The following is a 17,034-nucleotide window of genomic DNA, read 5'->3' as shown; positions in this document are numbered from 1 at the left end:
TACCTCCTGTGATGTCAACTCTGTTATGGTGGTTCGACATCAGGGTCACTGACGGTGCAATGGGACACTCGCCTGACTTGAGAGCGGGCAGCGTGGAATGGGTTCCCAAAAAAAGTGATTGGACATGATCCTTTTATTTTAACAAAAAATGCTGCAAAAATATCAAAAGCACAAGAATCTGGCGAAAAAGAAGACTGGATTGCATCAGCCAACCAAGTTTCATAGTTTACAAACAGTGAATCACTGACTTACCTAAACTGCTGCACAACGGCAGTCCTTCAGATAATGTTTTAGTGTAATATACAGTGACATGTTCACTTGTTACAATGCTGTAGAATCCAGCAACAAACGGAAGTTGATGTACTACCAATGAACAGAGGGGCACATGAGAAATGTTTATGTCAGAGGGAATTGACACTGTAGCATGTTCGGACTGTCAAAGCATCTTGGGCATGAGCCTTCCAGATGAATTAGATCAACTATTTCATCGGCAATTGCTTATTGTTAAGATTGTGCCCAAACCTTACAAATGAAAAAAAATGAAGCATATCAGGTGAGTGTCTCTCAGTCATAAAGTTTGAACAAGATCACAAAAGACACATTTAAAAACTACAGGCGAGTTCTGATGAAAACAGATATACAAAACATTGAAACTAGGAATATTATTTTTAAATGTCAAGATATTCAGTGTGTCCATCATAATTGTCAGTGACCTAAGATAAAAAGGCAGGAGGCAAACCGCTGGTTATAAATCGCCCCAGTCCTTCAAAGCAGGTCAAATTTCCACGTCGCTTTCTTTGTCATTGTCATGATCGCCATCGTAGAACTCGTTCGCTGCTTCCGGCCTGTGGAGGAGTGACAACAGGAACGAAACTTCAGATGTGTGTTTCATGAACGCACTTGTGGTACTTGTCAGCGTCGTAGTTGAAGTTCTGACCGTGTGTAGTTTTCCTCGACTCCTCTCTCATCAGGGTCAGGCTCATCGGTGCGTTCGTAGCTCATTATGTCCGAGGGGACGTCGTGGATCTGAACACTGGGAGCGTGGTTCAGCATCTTCAAGTTCTCAAACACTGTCTGACGGATCTGCTCCAAATACTGCGCCCGCCAACCCATTCAAGATTGGTGTGGTTACATGCGGAAGACGTGCTTTGAGATGGTTGTTAACGCCCTAACACCACAATAGTTTTGTTGGATTTTTCACCTGTCGGGAGTTCTGGTTTTCTATCCTGGTGCTGACGTCAGGATGCAGAGTGAAGTCGGGAGCAAAGTACTCAAAGTACTCTGGAAGACACGTTTAAAGCGTCGTAACATCATCCCCGGATGCTGACTACATCATGGCTACATGGCTTGTCCACTAGCTGGCGCCAAAGTCTAACAAATGCCCTCAACGTGTTCTTGCCGTTGTAATTCGAAACACATGAAGTTGCAGCATCTCACCACTGTAAGGAAGCTCGTCGCTGATCGACTCATCCAATAAGAGGGACGTCTCAAAGGTCCTGGAATGCAAAGCAGAGTTCAAGAGTTTTTAGATTTCGTGAACTTTCTGTAGGATGATCCGTGACCTTGGTTTTTATGATCACTACACCGTATGGGGACAAGACTTCATGACTTACGACTTAATTGACAACTTACCAGCATCGAGCCACATTCCGCACTGTGTATCCGCCTCCGCCCAGGACCAAGAGAGGAATCTTGAAGCTCTTCACAAACTCTACGCACTCGCTGCAAAACACTTGGACTTTGAAGAAATAGGAATACGAAGCGGTACAATAAATAACTGTTGGACTGTTAGAATACTAACCCGTGTCCTCGTATGCTGAGGTTAAAGCAGCCCAGCCTGTCGCAACCCAGAGAGTCTGCTCCACACTGAAAAGGCAATTTTGGTTCTGCTTCAGCAAATGTAAAACTACGTGGATGACAGTCCAGAACTTGATGTATTCATCAAGCAGGAGATGTGCAAGTGTTCCAAATGCTTTGCAAAGATTACAAAAAATAATAATAATAACTTTCATGATAAGGTTTAAGAGTGCATCGTTTTAGGGTTGTCCATCTGTGAGATGCTAATTAGGTGTTTGGCCTACCTGTAGAACAATACACGTTGGCTGATAGAAATCCACCACCTGCTTAATAACCGGCTGGAAAAGTTGCCTGTAACCTAACACATGCACACACAAAGATAGACCGACATTCACACACAGTCAAATAGCATAACTGCAAAACAGATTGATTTCTGCTGGGGACGGTGCGGAACTCACTCTGGTCATCAATGCCGTCCCTGAGAGGAACATTGAGGCAGTAGTAGCGGCCACTCTCGGCTCCAACCTCATACATGTCACCTTGGACAACACATGCAGTACGCATCATGATTCCACACTTGCAGAAAACAGACCAGCGCACGGTTTCAAAGCAAAAAAAAAAAAAAAAAAAAAGCCAAAGAAAGATGGAGTCTGCAGACACGACTGCAGAATCCATAGCGTTTTCTTACGCTACTTGTGGTCTTTGAATTATTTCACTGAATATACACGTAATACAATTTGACCTACTTCTTCAATACGTTTTCAAAACAGAAAGATGGATTTTCTCTAATCCACACACATGGTCCAAATTACACATCGAGGCTCAAATACATCCTGTCAAACTCAAAATTATTCATAGCCCTGGGCTTCTAGAAAGTCTTTTAACTTCTCAGGGACAAAGTAGTCTTCTTATCCCTCCCCCCTCCCCATCCCTCCCTGAGGATTCTGCAGCATTTAATCATTTATGAGAATGCTACAACAGAGTGCTCACCTGTTCCAGGGAAAAAGTAATTCCCATATTTGTGGAAGGACACGGTCATGACACGATCGGTAAGGTAGAAGGCTTCTTGCACGCCATCGCCGTGGTGAATGTCTATGTCGATGTACAGGACCCTGGGATGGTATCTAAATACATAACACACACACACACACACACACACACACACACACACACACACACACACACACAGGACTGTGTGTAGAGTGATATGGTAGAGCAATCAGTAACATCCCGTTGTGTGTCGTCTTACTTGAGAAGCTCCAGTATACTGATGACTATGTCGTTGACGTAACAAAATCCCGACGCCTGCAAACGCAGCAGAGGCACCTTAGCTAAGCCAATAAATAACTAAGAAATAATAAAAACAACTACGAAAACATGTCAGACGTGCACTTATGCAAGAGAGCAAAAATGAAAAATTCTGCCTTTACAAAGGCAATCATGCGCTCTATTGATTTGAATAATCACAGAACAACAAGAACTATGTCTTGTTCAACGAATCGCTCTCTGACAATGGTAGTCAAAAAACGGGAATTATTAGAATGTCAGACGCAGCTTTTGTGCGCATGTGTGTTCTGACCTCAAACTTTTTAGCATGGTGTAATCCTCCGGCCCAGTTGATAGCGATGTCACAAATCTGGAAGGTAACGTAAGGCGCCATCAAGAATTACCGGTACAATGATTGAAAAACAACACTGTGAGGTCGATACATGCTCATGAAATAATGTCCATTTATACATTTTATATAATTGTGTGGTGTTACCTTGTGATTGAGTTGAGTGGCGCCCTGCAACGAGGCTCCTGTATATCTGGAGCAGAACTCAAAAAGACCTGGAAAGACCGGACTGAGACACAGAATGACAGCCTCATAATTAGGCAAATCAAATTGCAGAGATACACAAATATTTCGAAATGGCAACTATTTGGTGAGAAGTCACCGTGTGGTCCAGACAGTGCAAGTCTAAGTCTGAGCAATATATTACTAATTATTTATCCACCCCAGAGTGCATCCAGCCTCCAGGTTACCAGAGACCTGAGTGAGGAGTGCTATAGAAAGTAAATGGCTGGATATTTCAATGGTTGGCTGTGAACACTCACCAATCATCCCCCACATTGAAAGTGTTGAGGCTCTTGGTGAAGCCCTGCATGTTGTTAGGGCTGACCTTCTGCAGGAAGTCAATGTAGTCTTCAGAATGGAAGCGACACATGTCGTGCTGTGACGCTTTGTACGGCTTAAACACCTGCAAAAATATGAAAGTATGATATACTTTAATGGTTCAAAACAATTTACACTGGCAATTTTTTATATGGTGTAGCATGCAGTTATATAGATACTTTTACCATGACATCATATGTCGGTCGATGACTGCCGTGGTATTATACTGTATTAAATGTACAAGCACGACAGAAATGTAGGATTCTTTGTTGACTAGAGTGGCAGCTGACTGCCATCAAGCTAACGGCTATGTTAGGCAAAGTCACTGTCATTTTAATTTAAGTAATCCATGCTGTCAGCGAACCCAAGTCATTACGTGAAAGTTTTTGTTTTAAACCCGCTTGTCTTCACACAGCTTGGTGGTGAGAGATATTTGAATTGTCTAGCGATCACAGTTGTTTATGACGGAAAATGTCATCATCTTGTGTCTTGCCACAGTATAAGTTTTTCTCTACTTTGTCCGTTTTTAAACCCTCATCTGAGCACATATAAGGAGATGAAAACAAACGGGAGAGGACCTACAAGTCCCCCATGGTGGGTAAAAAAAACGTTGGTCAAATGATCAAAAGCTCTCTATTGTAAAGCTGAACTGTTGACCTCACCATCATTTTCTTATAGAGTCCGTAGTGCAGCACCAGGCTGTGAGTCAGGGACAATCGGTGAGGCTTCATCGGATGACCGGCACCTTATTTCGGGCGGGGGGAACATTTCAGTGACATTGTGTGTGAAGGTTGTGACGATGAAAGCTTCAAGCTCGGGTCCAACTGCGGTTTGGGATAAGATTCTAAATTTCCAGTTAAATGCTCAGCTTTTAAAAAATAATTTCAAATGGTAAACAAACTGTGTAAGATGAAACATTATACAAAACATTAGTGCAAATAAGTCTCAAGGACAACAGCAGGGCTCATATAAACACATAAACATGAGACTAAATACTCGTGAGAAGCGAAGTAAATCTACAGATATGATGAGCATCCATTGCATTTTGTAGGCCCGCTCATCAACACACCCAGTTACTCACCGTAATGAAAGTTGCCCACGTCGGGGTCATAGAAATACGACGTCCTGTTCGTCATTCTGAGAGATGTGTTGTTTTTTCTAGATTCGTGGACGCTGTAACTGCTACAAAAATGACATTTTGTTTTTCAGTTAGCAAAGGTAGCCGCTGCCATGGTAAAAACAGAGTGTAGTACGTCATCAGACAGCGACAATCGGGACAGAGAAGGGCGGGAGGAGTGACTGGCGGAGGGAAATAATCATAGATCTATAGAGCTAAGATTCATACAAAGGTGGCAAGAGAACTTCTGTTATTTACTAAAATAGAGTGACAAAAGACTTTTGTAAATTTCGAAATCCTGATTCAAATTATGCACCTATTTGGGTAAAAGTAAAACGATACCCTCTGAAATGTACTGAAATTCAAGTTGTAGTAACTTTTGTCCAAGTAAAAAGGTGTTTTACTGTAAATTATATATACACGCCCGTTTTGCTTAAAAAACTGCACAAAAAAATAATTTCCTTCTTTTGCTACCTTCCATTGTGCACGTAGGCGGAATGAGAAGAATATATATTTTTTATTTTATATTTATATTGTATGTTTATTTTTAAAGTGGGTTGACATTATGAGCACAAACTTCGATTAGCTGTTATTAAACTCCCATTACCAGGGTAAATTTCTCTCTTACCTCCATTTTCCAGGAAATAAGGATGTTGTGAACCACATTTTGCATTGGTGCTATTCTTCTAATTATTATGAATAATGTATTCATGATGAGATGTGTGGGGGGGGGGCAGATTGATTGGATTTTAATCACAGAATAGTGTTGAGATAAAATGAGAGATGAAACAGAAACTGAGTCTTTGCGCTCGACTAATGAAGCATCCACTCTCTGCCGTCCCAGGATGCACCTGCATGCCCCTTTCCCCTCCACGTTGGCTCTATGCAAATGAAGTGATCAAGTTTCACTTCTCTCAAATCACGCTGAGCTCAATCTGGTCCATCATTGCAGAAACAAGTAGTAATGTAACTCATAGGAGAACATTCTGGTGAGCAGATGAGGACAGAGTAGATATTCATATGCAATCTTTATGAACAAATATCTGTACTGGGAGAATTAGCAGGATTCTTGCTTTAAAATGAGCAAATAATACCTGTAAGTCTGAGCAAGGTTGTTTGAAAAAGAAAAATCAAACACACACCCTCAATTGTCTGGCATTCAAAATTCAAATAATGACTTTTATTTTATGAGTAAAAATTTTTTTTGAGTAAAATATTTTTTTTCCCCAAAAAATGATGACCTATCAAGAAATGTGTGCTTTAGTAACTTCACGCATCTTTGCATCAAACATCCCTGGAGACAAATAGGATTCTTGGTTTGACAATTTACCGATACCCATAAAATCAAATGAACATGCTCGCTTTCAGATGGGCAAATTTTCGCTGAAAGTTTAAATGATATCGGTTTTAAAAAATGCAAGCTGACAATCAACATCACAACAACCCAGCTACCACAAATGTCCCGTGCAGGATATTCTGAAAAATGATGTCCAATTTCTAATGAATAGTCTTGAAAATCAATATCGTTGCCTTTATGTGCACAAATAGTTTGTCAAAGCTCAACAAATTGAAATTTTAATCTATGTGGGGCAAGAAATCAATGCCTTCCTAATGCTTGTATGTATTTCATGGAAAGTGAGCCATGGACATGCGTTCTCACATAATAAATGCCACGAACATTTATGGGATTACATTTTATTTGATGAAATGACGACTTGAAAAATGGTTTCTTGGATTTGTTGGCAATCAGATTTCAGCTTCTACGTGCTGTCAAGCCTATCTAGTAGTGTTGCCCGGTGTAACTTAAAGGCAAGGCAAGGGAGCTTTATTTCATGAAGCAAGGTAACTCAATGTGTTTCACATGATTAAAAGTACGACCAAAAGAGTTAGATGTTTAAAAGAAAAGTAAAGAAATAAAATTTAAATAGCAAAAGGAGTGTACAGTTGCAAGAACAACATTTTGGAGAGACTGATTTGAAAAAATATTTTAAAAGACCTTAATCAAAGAAATGGGGATTAAAAAGTACCGATTTTAACCTGGATTTAAAAGCATTTGCACTTGGGTTGACATCACTAATGGAGGCGGTGTTTTCATTTGCGTGCAGCAAAACAGAAAAAAGACAACAACAAAAAACTCTTGTAAATTTGACACACCGCAGAGAAGAAAAAAAAACCCTGCCAAATCTGTCAAATGATTCTTGAAAAATCAAACCATGGAAAAAGGGAAAAAAAGAAATGGCGACTAACACTTTAAACATTGTTCCTCCACAATTCTAAGCTACACAGTCCGCAGTCTGTACATTGTCCGTAATCGTCATCCAACATTTGAAAAGGGTTTAGAAACACTTTTATGATTTCACTCTATAGGAAACTTAAACTACATTTGCAATGAACTCTTCAATGTCAGCATTTCACCAGCAAAACATCCCCATATTAATTCACTTAATATTCTGCATCTCTGGTGATTAAAAAAAAAAAGAATGGTTCATGGGTTTTTTTTGCCATGTTAACAGATCAATTATTGCTTCTAAACAGCTCCAGACGATGCACCTTTGCATGCTTTTTACAGTATATCGGTTTTTTATATCGCATTGATCATTTTGATGTGATAATGGTGGCATCAAGAGGTGGATAAGGTCACGTAATCCCCCACTGAAGGCCCGCACACCAACCGCACAGCCTACTGCTGGATGAATGATCACTGACGTGTGAAGCTCTCCAGCACTTCCTCTCTGGCCCTTTTAAAAGCCGCCGTGCCCTTCGAGCACTGCTTCATTGACTCGCTCGCCTGACGTTTCCCCACGACCAGAAGACACCATGCTGGGGACCCTCTGCCTTCTCATCAGCGCGCTGACTTGTGAGACGCTCTCTGATGTTTCTCCTCCATGTTGACATTTTTGAGTCAGGTGATGGCAGATTGTTGTTGATTCTGTTTTTTCCTTTGACAGATGTTGACACAGCCAAGGTGCTGACCCAGACACCGGCAGTGCTGACAGTTCCTGTAGGACAACAAGTTGTTTTCAACTGTGACATCCAGAGGAACGACGGCTATGTTGTCAGTTTTTATAAACAGGTTCCCGGAAACGCTCCTCAGTTTGTGCTGTATTATTACCATTCGCATTCCTCACCTGCAATGGGAGGAGGATTCCCCTCTAGTCGTTTTGATGCGAAATCATCCTCCCCGACAAATTACAAGTTAATCATTAAACAGGCTGAGGTCGGAGACTCTGCTGAGTATTATTGTAGCACATGGGACAGTGCTGCTAGTGTAGTCGTAGCACAGTGACTTTGTGGGTCGCAAAAACTCCCCATTCTTACTTCTGCTTTGAGTTGAGCCAACACGCTCTGCACTTGTTTCACATGGCGGATTATTAGGAAGGGATTCTGGTTATGGGCCTATTGTTCTTAAGACAGCATCAAGGTTTGCAGTCCCAGGTGTTCCCTGCTTTCATGACCACAAGTCAGCTGGGATAGGGTCCAATTGACCCATTATGCAGGTGAGGACAAGCGCAGATGAATGGCTGGATGCTCCCATTCAAATGAAAATACACCTGTTAAATACAGTGTATCCTAAAACAATGTTAATACGCAATTTTAATTATATCACTGTTACAACAAAAGCTGTACGGACGTATCCATATCTAATTGAGGTGGAGATTTCAGATTGAACATGGTCATCCCACCTCCTCAAAGCGTTGTTGTTTCTACATGGCCAACGTGTTGCTCTTCTAAGATTCACCTTCACGATGCTCCTCTAAATGGACATTTCCATCTCGGTGACCACTTGACTGATATTTTGAGGTCCACCACCACCGGAGTGGAGATAAATGGCAGTGGAATGAATATCCCCATCCAGATGTATTTGGGATCAAAAGGAAATATCATGAAAAAGGCCTGGCACGTAAACGTTGCGGAGGAGTCCTCGGACTCATCAGTTTTTGTATGGCCATGAAAACAAACGGAATCACTGTGGTATTCGGAGGAGGAACCAAGCTGTTTGTGACAAGTAAGTCCTTCAAATTCATCCTTTCTCCTACTCTACTAATGTACAACATTTCCAGACATTTTAGCAGGCGTTTTTTTAAAATTAATCTTGTAGGTTAGGTTTACACGAGTACTATTTATTCCAATATTTCCTCATGATGGCCACCAATGTCTTTATTGATAGTGAAGTACACCTTTTTGTTTTGGAATCAATCTCATCTAATATTAAACTTACCTCATTTAAAAAATAAGTATAAGCCCATTTATGTTTCATTCGTTTGGTTAATGTCGAGGTACACGATAATGTCTTGAGTTTTTTTGTTTATATTTTATTGTAAAAAATGTTCATTTTAGTGTGTTACCTTATTTTATATATTTTTATTTTACTTCGTTAGTTTTTAGGCGGCCTATATTTATGTCAGTTGTGTGGTTGCCTTCACTATATTCAAAATAACATAATTATTATGCATGTTATTTTTTTAAGATTGGTTTTTTCATTATATAACTTTACATTTATGACTAAAAATATCAGAAACACCTCTCAGTATGATTCAGGGCACTCCTACACCACTGCAAAGTATTCCGTTCAAGCTATTGTCAATGACAATTACGCATGATTGAATACAGGGCTTTTTTTTCTTTTCTTTTTTTTAATAGTTCAGATCAGCTTACTGTTTCGGTTCATTGGAGTCAGGGATCCAAAACTGTGGGTTGTCCGCATGTTTGTTGTCATAAATTAATATACGCAGTGTTATTCATCATTCATTTTAAACAGATAATATATGTTGATGGGTTTGTATGACATGATGTATGTGTGGGTCGCTGGGTGGGATTCTCTGCACCTTTGCAATCCTAACACAAGGAAATGGATCTTAACCCTCTAGGCTCTGATCTCCCTGCGCCCGTGGTGACGGTATTTCCACCGGCCAGCGCCGAGCTTCAGTCCAAAAATGCCACCCTGGTCTGCGTGGCCACTCAGTCGTCTCCATATGCAGACGTCACATGGTTGGCTCGCGGTCTTCCAGTGAGCGGCGCCGTCACGACCGACCCCGCCGTGCGACAGGCGGACCAAACTTTCAAAATCAGCAGCTATTTGACCGTGGAGACTTCCGACTGGAACACAGACACCGCTTACACCTGTAAAGTGTCTTTGGGCTCCAAGTCAGCTGAAAACACCATCAACAAGTCCAAGTGCGCACCCTAGACGGTCAGCATTTAAGTTGTGGGCTGATCAGGCCATAAGAATGATTTGTTTGCATGCTTGTCGGGAGTGTTGACTTTTTCTTTCTGCTTTATACTTGCGAAGGTGTATTAGAATTCTTCAATAAAAAAAATGCCATCAAAGCTTTTTGGCCTGGTGATTACGTTGGGATTCAAGCACTTATTCATTTTTCCCTTCGCTGTTGCGTGTCCTGCCTGGTATGTTCTGTAGGTGCTGTCCCCAAAGGCGAGCTTTCTGCAACACACTCAACTCAACATGATTGGACACGATCATATAATTATTACAAAGTGTTTTTGATGTAATGCACTACAAAAACTAAGTCTCAAAGGCTAACCCTTGAAAATATTTCATTCCAAAAATATATATAATGGTGTTGTGAATGGTGAAAATACAGAATCATTTATGAATACAGTGGTACTTCGAGATAATTGTTACCTGGTTGACCACTTTTTAGACTCTATACCCAGCGCCGTATATAAAGGGTTTGAAAACTCACACAGGCGCAGGCAAACTCGACACCGCTTCCTAGTCCGGGGCCCAGAATCAAACCCATGACCTCTGCACTGCGATGCGAATGTGCTAACCAGTCGCCCACCGCGCCGCCACCAAGTGGCATAATAGCATGAATTGTGAATCACATGTTTGCGCTTGACAGTTATAGAAATGTTTTGCCCTTTGACAAAATGAAAGTGCCAGTACCAGTGGATTTCAATGTGACTCTTTTCTTGTTGGGATTATAAAAGGATTAGTGTATAAATCACTTGCATATGACAGCATGTCTCTGCAGGTCTTGCCGGGAGGGGGGGGGGGGGGGGGGGGCATCATGCACCCAAAGCATTCGAGTACAGAGCCAAGTAAGAGTGTTTTTGAACACTTGCCATATTCTTGAAAATAAAATAAGGTCCTTATTGGAATAAATGCAATTCTGTTATTCCATATTTACTCTCTGTGTAACTTTAAAACCTGTTCCAGAGTGAGATCTCGCAAATACCTCATTTACAATGGGGTAGGTTGATAATGGTAGACTTGTCGGACCGGGAGAGCTCAGGCTGCTCTTATTCTGGCTTTTAAGGTAACATCCTTTTGTTAAGTTAACGGCTTCTGATCAAAGTGACTGCTGCTTGTGAGAAGATAACATCAATCCCAGGACACAATGTGAGGGGCATTCACAGCTGTGTTCGCGGACCACCGGCCTCCAGCAGAAGCCGTCTGTTCACCTCAGGAATGAACTGTGTGTTCTCATTGAAAGTCTCCTCTACTGAAGCTGTTGTGAAATGTGCAAATACTCCCCACACCCATTAGAAGATCGTGTATCAAGGACATCCTTCCAATAAATGCAAGGAGACAAACGCGATCTCTTCAGAGTTGCCCCGGAACCTGTAACGGTTTACATGGCAGAACCAGCTGGAGAGCTGCTCCGAGATTGTGAACCGAGACATGTTTTAGTGCACTCTCTCTTGCAAGAAAGATAACCATGCCTGCCTCCTGAGTCTTCCTCTTCCTGATGTATTCTTAGCGTCAGAATACCAGAAAAACCTAACAGTCCTCCACCCGCACAAAGCATCAAAAAGAAGGTAAGAATAGAAGACAATGAAAAAGAGAGCGTCAAGATAGCGTTCCCACAATGCCTTAATGTCTGTATTTCAGTTACACCCTTTACATTCTACTTCCTCTTCACTCTTTCCGTTGTGTGACTTAAACGAATGTGAGATGGAAGACCAGATGTGCCCATGAGGTCGACCAGCGCGGCTACATCAATGAAGTTACGTCTGCCAGAAGTCATGTGTGACTGACTGTGTGCCATTGTGCGAAAGAAACATTGAAATCCTTGAGTAAAGCTTGAGGCAGTTGACTGTGACTGAAGGAAACACCACAATTAATTTGCGTGGCCAAAAGTGATGGAAACAGACTTGATTTTGTTTTCACAGTACTAGCCCGTGTGTCTTAGCCCGACCTGATGTTTTGGCAAAGCTGTAGGGAACATCATTCCATTGAAGTGGTGTACCTGTCTGTCCTGTGTGTACAATAATCTATTTGTAGGCGTAGTCGGGCCTGAGGTTTCCCACAAAAATATGGGTGCATCTCATACATACAGTAGCTCCAGTCTGAACATTCTCGAAAGTTCTGTATTTTACCAAAATAAACATGGCATTCGTTCACATGGCCCAGCAGATGGCCCCAAACAAGACCCACATTTTTAGAAGTGCCTTCACCAAATCACTGTGCCTATTTCACATATAAGTGATTTTGTGCTATTGCTTGGCTTGTCAGTGTTGATTCATCTCCTCTTGAGATGATGGTACACAACCATCAAGGCTACGAGAGATGCAAGTCTCCTTCTTTCATACAGATGAATCTGCAACCTTGCAACACTGTTGCAAGGGACAGAGAGGCTGGCTGACACCATGTTAACCTTCATTTTCCAGAATGTGTGTTGACTTGTTGAAATTTTTTCGGAATTTCTGTATGCATTTTTCTCTCCCTCCTGCATGAGCGTTTGCCTGTGGCTAAATAGCAGTGCTGTTCTGAACTGGATGAGTTACATATATCCTGATGTTACAGTAAGGAAATTCTGGCATCAGATGCCGTTTGAGTCATCAGATCATGTTTTGAGGGTTCCTCTCATTTTAGGTTCATCTGACCTTTTAAAATGAAATCAAGCGTCAACTCTTGACAAATAATTAGCAAAAGAGAGAATTATCAAACTTGCATCAAGCAGCATTTTGCAACATGAAATGGACTTCACGCTTTACTTTATATTCAATATCTTACTTAGCTTTTCTTAATGTGTAAAGCCACAAACAAGCTTTATTATTGCAATGACCATTTTCACAGCAGTCATTTTGACATAGTGAAGCAATGACTAAGTGGAAAGACATAAGCAGCAGCGTTATGTGGTAGAAAACAGCGAATTTACACAAAATCTCTGTCAGGAGTTCTGGAGTGCTCCGGAACAAAAGCGGATTCCACAAGAGACACATATAAGAGTTGACAAAAATGTATATTAACAAAACACAAGACGGACAAAATACAACGAAAGATAAAACGAGACAAATCAAAAACGCTTGCTCGATGCACCAATTTGCCTTAAATGATCAATTGTTCTGGATGCTTATAGCATTGCTAAAATTAATCATGACCAAACACATCTACAGAATACAGTTTGTATGCATCACTCACACTCTCATTTTCTCTATGAATATCTCACCCATATGAAGGCTTCAATATGACAATATAATGTCCAAAATGGTTGAAGTCAAAGTCTACTGTACTTCATAGGAGTAATAACTCGTAACTGTTTGTACTTGTACTGGGAAATAGATACCTGCCCTTCTCAAGATGTAGAAGTACAGTTGTGCTCATACTATATGTTGAGTACAAAAGTAGTACCACCCCACTGACAAGGCACTGTATCCATACAATAATCAATGCTATTTTCCCAGATGGAAATATTCCACAAGTCTCTCATGGGTCAAACAACCTGCAGTCCAAACAGCAGAGTCCAGAATGTTCCTCTGGCAATAGCCCGAAACTTCCACGGTGCCCTCCTCACCCGTGAGGTCACCCGCAGCTTGACATGTGTTAAATTGCAACACATGTCATCATCTCATCATCAATATGTACTGCCTTGAAGAACAAACATCACCAGAGGAAGCAGTGCCACAGTGGCCTTCTGTATGTATCAGATGTGTTTGTTGCTTTTATCCCAATTCGACACCCTGGCTTTGCATGGGTGCGACTGAATGCCTGGTGGGCAATAGAGTGTGTAGAACTTTGCCCAGGCTGTCCAAAGCTGATACTTATAGTGGATGATGAATGCGCCCAAGTGTTGAGTTATTGGACTGTAAGAGACTGTAAGACCCGAGACAGGGAGTTGGAAAACCCCAAGCGAGAGGCCGACAAGGGAGCGCATTTTCACTCCTGTCCCATCCCAACTTCACGGATAAAAATCCCGTCCCGTCCCAGTCTCGGACCATAGTAATAAATAAAAATAAATTACTGTCACATCCTAGTGAAAATGACTCCCATTCCGTCCTGCTCCCTTCCAGCATGACTCCCACTCACATTCGGCTCCCATTTTGGAGCTCCAACCAAAAAGTTGCATTTTACTCATTCATCGAACAATTTGTTGACTCTTTTTTGCCATCCATCCATTTTCCGATCCACTAATACTCACAAGGCCCATGTGGGGTGCTGGAGCCTATCCCGGCTGTCTTCGGGCAGTAGGCGGGGGACACCCTGAATTGGTTGCCTTCCAATCGCAGGGCACACAGAGACGAACAACAATCCGCACTCACAATCACACCGAGGGACAATTTAGTGTCCCTAAAGAGTGTTCAATCAGCCTGCCATGCATGTCTTTGGAATGTGGGAGGAAACCGGAGCACTCATGCAGGCACGGTGAGAACATGCAAACTCCATACAGGAAGGCCGCAGCCAAAATCGAACCCTGAACCTCTGCACTATGAGACCAAGGTGCTAACCAGTCGACCACCGTGCTGCCCCACTCACTATCCCACTATTCACGCTCCCTTTGACTTTTTATACTTTACCGTCCCAATCCTGTAATTAAAGGTAACATTGGCTCCCATGCTGTGACAATCTCACCGGATTCCTGAAAAAATGTCAGCTTCTCCCCTAAGCTACAACGACAATTATCATCATCCTCCCCCCCCCCCCCCCCCAGGATGGTTCTGACATGATCAAATAAATGGAAATATTAACAGTTAGGTGTCATTTTCCAAATCAGTATTTAGTAGTCCAGTCCAGTGCATACCTATTGAACAATGATAATGATGTGTTGCTTCATAAAGGACCAAAAATACTGGGTAGAATGACAGACTTTTAAGTAAGCACTCAAGAAACAGAAAGTTGCGCCTGGGGGTGGAAGTCCCTATACATAAACCAGTTAAGACAGAATAACATGACTGTACACTGAACTTCCAGTGATCGTGATCACAATAATAAACATATGATATTGCTATAGAGTACATGATCAAAACACAAATATTTGGAGATGGATGACGTGGGAGAAGATGCCATGTTTAGGCACACATTCTTCAAAATGCACACGTGCTCAAATAACAGCCATGCAGAACTTGTCAAAACAGGATGCAGGATCTTACCACCTCAAATGACTCACCTGTATATACAGTACATTCATCAGTCAATTGGTGCACTTCGAATCACATATATCTACGGAAATGCAGACTGGGGCTTGCCTAATTCATTTAATGCATCATACTTCTTTCACATGATGAACCGCCATTTACAAGTAAAAATAAGTTACAAGCAGTACAAGAAAACTGAAAAAGAAATCTGTAATCGCATTCAAACACAGTGTAAAATTAATTCAGATTTAGTTTCTAAATAATTTGTCCAGTCCCGTGACCATGTTCAGGATAAGCAGTGTTGAAAATGGATGGATGGATACATTATACAGTACGTGCTTGAAAAAAATTGCTGAAAACACGTGTAAATACTGAGATCCAAGTCGTGCCTGGGAGATGAGTCTCCTCAACTTAAATTATATTAATGATGTTGATTTATTGCCACTGTTGCCATGTTGTACTAAGTTGCCAGGACACGGTTCCGCATGTCACCAAATAACTGCTAGATGGTAATGTTATTCAATTTCAGTTCTATGGTCAGCATCATATTTTTCTTTGCCTTCATTTTAGGATTTTGGTGGGCCCAAGATAACATTAGAATAGTGCCTGCACTCTCACATCCACATTCAGAACCAAAATGAGCCAACTACCAAATGAACCTCTTCTTGACTTCAGGGGTGATCTTTTCCCCCAGCAGTTCTGCGACATTCTCACGCTCTCTTGCATTTCACACTTGGGACAACACACCCACAACTGTCTTTCTTCTGCGCGTGTATTTTTAAGTTCGCATTTGTTTGTGTTAGGCAAAATAAGTTGGCACAAGAATTCCAGGTCTTGTACATGGATTTGAAGCTGGTGGCGTACATACAGGGTCATCATTATGATGAGCTGACGACTGGTGTGTGTGTGTGTGTGTGTGTTGTGTGTGTGTGTGTGTGTGTGTGTGTGTGTGCGTGTGTGTGTGTGTACAATACAGGTGTGGAAGAGATAGTGTTGAGTGATGCACGGTTGTCTTCTGTTTCATAGACTCGAGGGGGATTAAAAGAATTATAAATGAAAATCTGGCATACATGGAAGTAAGCATGTCATTTCTCAAGAATGTGCTCGTCTTTTCATCCAGTTGGTTTGCGTCTGTGAATGAACATGAGCATACGCTATATTAAAGTGCAGTGTATGTGCTGCATTGCCTTTTCAAGATCAATATTTTGTACGTTTTACCCAAGCATAAATTCAATTTGTTTTCTCAATAAACTAACTGAAAGCGTCAAATACTGTTCTTATTCGATAGTTTAGCGGCTCGGCAATATTTCTACTCAAAGTCATTATCCTGGAGCTTTTCCCGGAATTTTTCTCAGTAAAATTATTCCAGTTCTTGCTGAGCCAAATCATGGGGTGTGGTTTTAAAACCTTGTGGTATAGAATAAGTTAGCGACTGTATTTAACCCTTTCATGCACCAATAATGATAACCTGTAACCTGGTAACATGATAGGCTGCCCACTGTTGTAACCGTTGTCCCTGTAAGGGTTAATAAACACAACTGTAACTTTATGCGAGTTGTTCTGAGCTCAGCTTAGTTCTTAAGTGAATCAAAGGCCTTCCGAATAATGATTTGAGACGTTGAACCACGTGTTGATGGCCATAGTGGTC

General features: G+C 41.5%; 2 protein-coding genes across 2 annotated transcripts; one reads left to right on the top strand and one right to left on the bottom strand.

Moving 5' to 3' along the window:
* Positions 1-115: 115 nt before the first annotated feature.
* On the bottom strand, positions 116-5,201 carry hdac3 (histone deacetylase 3). Its single transcript, XM_086138554.1, has 15 exons — positions 5,034-5,201; positions 4,615-4,697; positions 3,895-4,037; positions 3,560-3,641; positions 3,377-3,433; positions 3,047-3,102; positions 2,788-2,921; positions 2,256-2,336; positions 2,082-2,155; positions 1,802-1,866; positions 1,633-1,722; positions 1,438-1,496; positions 1,202-1,281; positions 938-1,095; positions 116-845 (listed from the first exon to the last, which is right to left on the bottom strand). Exons 1-15 carry the CDS (start codon positions 5,086-5,088, stop codon positions 776-778), a joined length of 1,287 nt encoding a protein of 428 aa, XP_085994680.1. The 5' UTR covers positions 5,089-5,201; the 3' UTR covers positions 116-775.
* Positions 5,202-7,802: 2,601 nt separating this feature from the next.
* Positions 7,803-10,397, top strand: LOC147208634 (immunoglobulin lambda-1 light chain-like). Its single transcript, XM_086138529.1, has 4 exons — positions 7,803-7,926; positions 8,018-8,347; positions 9,043-9,075; positions 9,938-10,397. The coding sequence occupies exons 1-4, from the start codon at positions 7,887-7,889 to the stop codon at positions 10,255-10,257; spliced, it is 723 nt and encodes a 240-aa protein (XP_085994655.1). The 5' UTR covers positions 7,803-7,886; the 3' UTR covers positions 10,258-10,397.
* Positions 10,398-17,034: the final 6,637 nt, after the last annotated feature.

The sequence above is a fragment of the Hippocampus guttulatus genome, chromosome 2 (assembly GCF_054856545.1).
Source record: "Hippocampus guttulatus isolate MCC_2025c chromosome 2, RoL_Hgut_1.0, whole genome shotgun sequence".
Classification (NCBI taxonomy): Eukaryota; Metazoa; Chordata; class Actinopteri; order Syngnathiformes; family Syngnathidae; genus Hippocampus; species Hippocampus guttulatus.
Note: the sequence above shows the minus strand (reverse complement) of the source record. Positions and strands in the feature narration are given on the sequence as shown.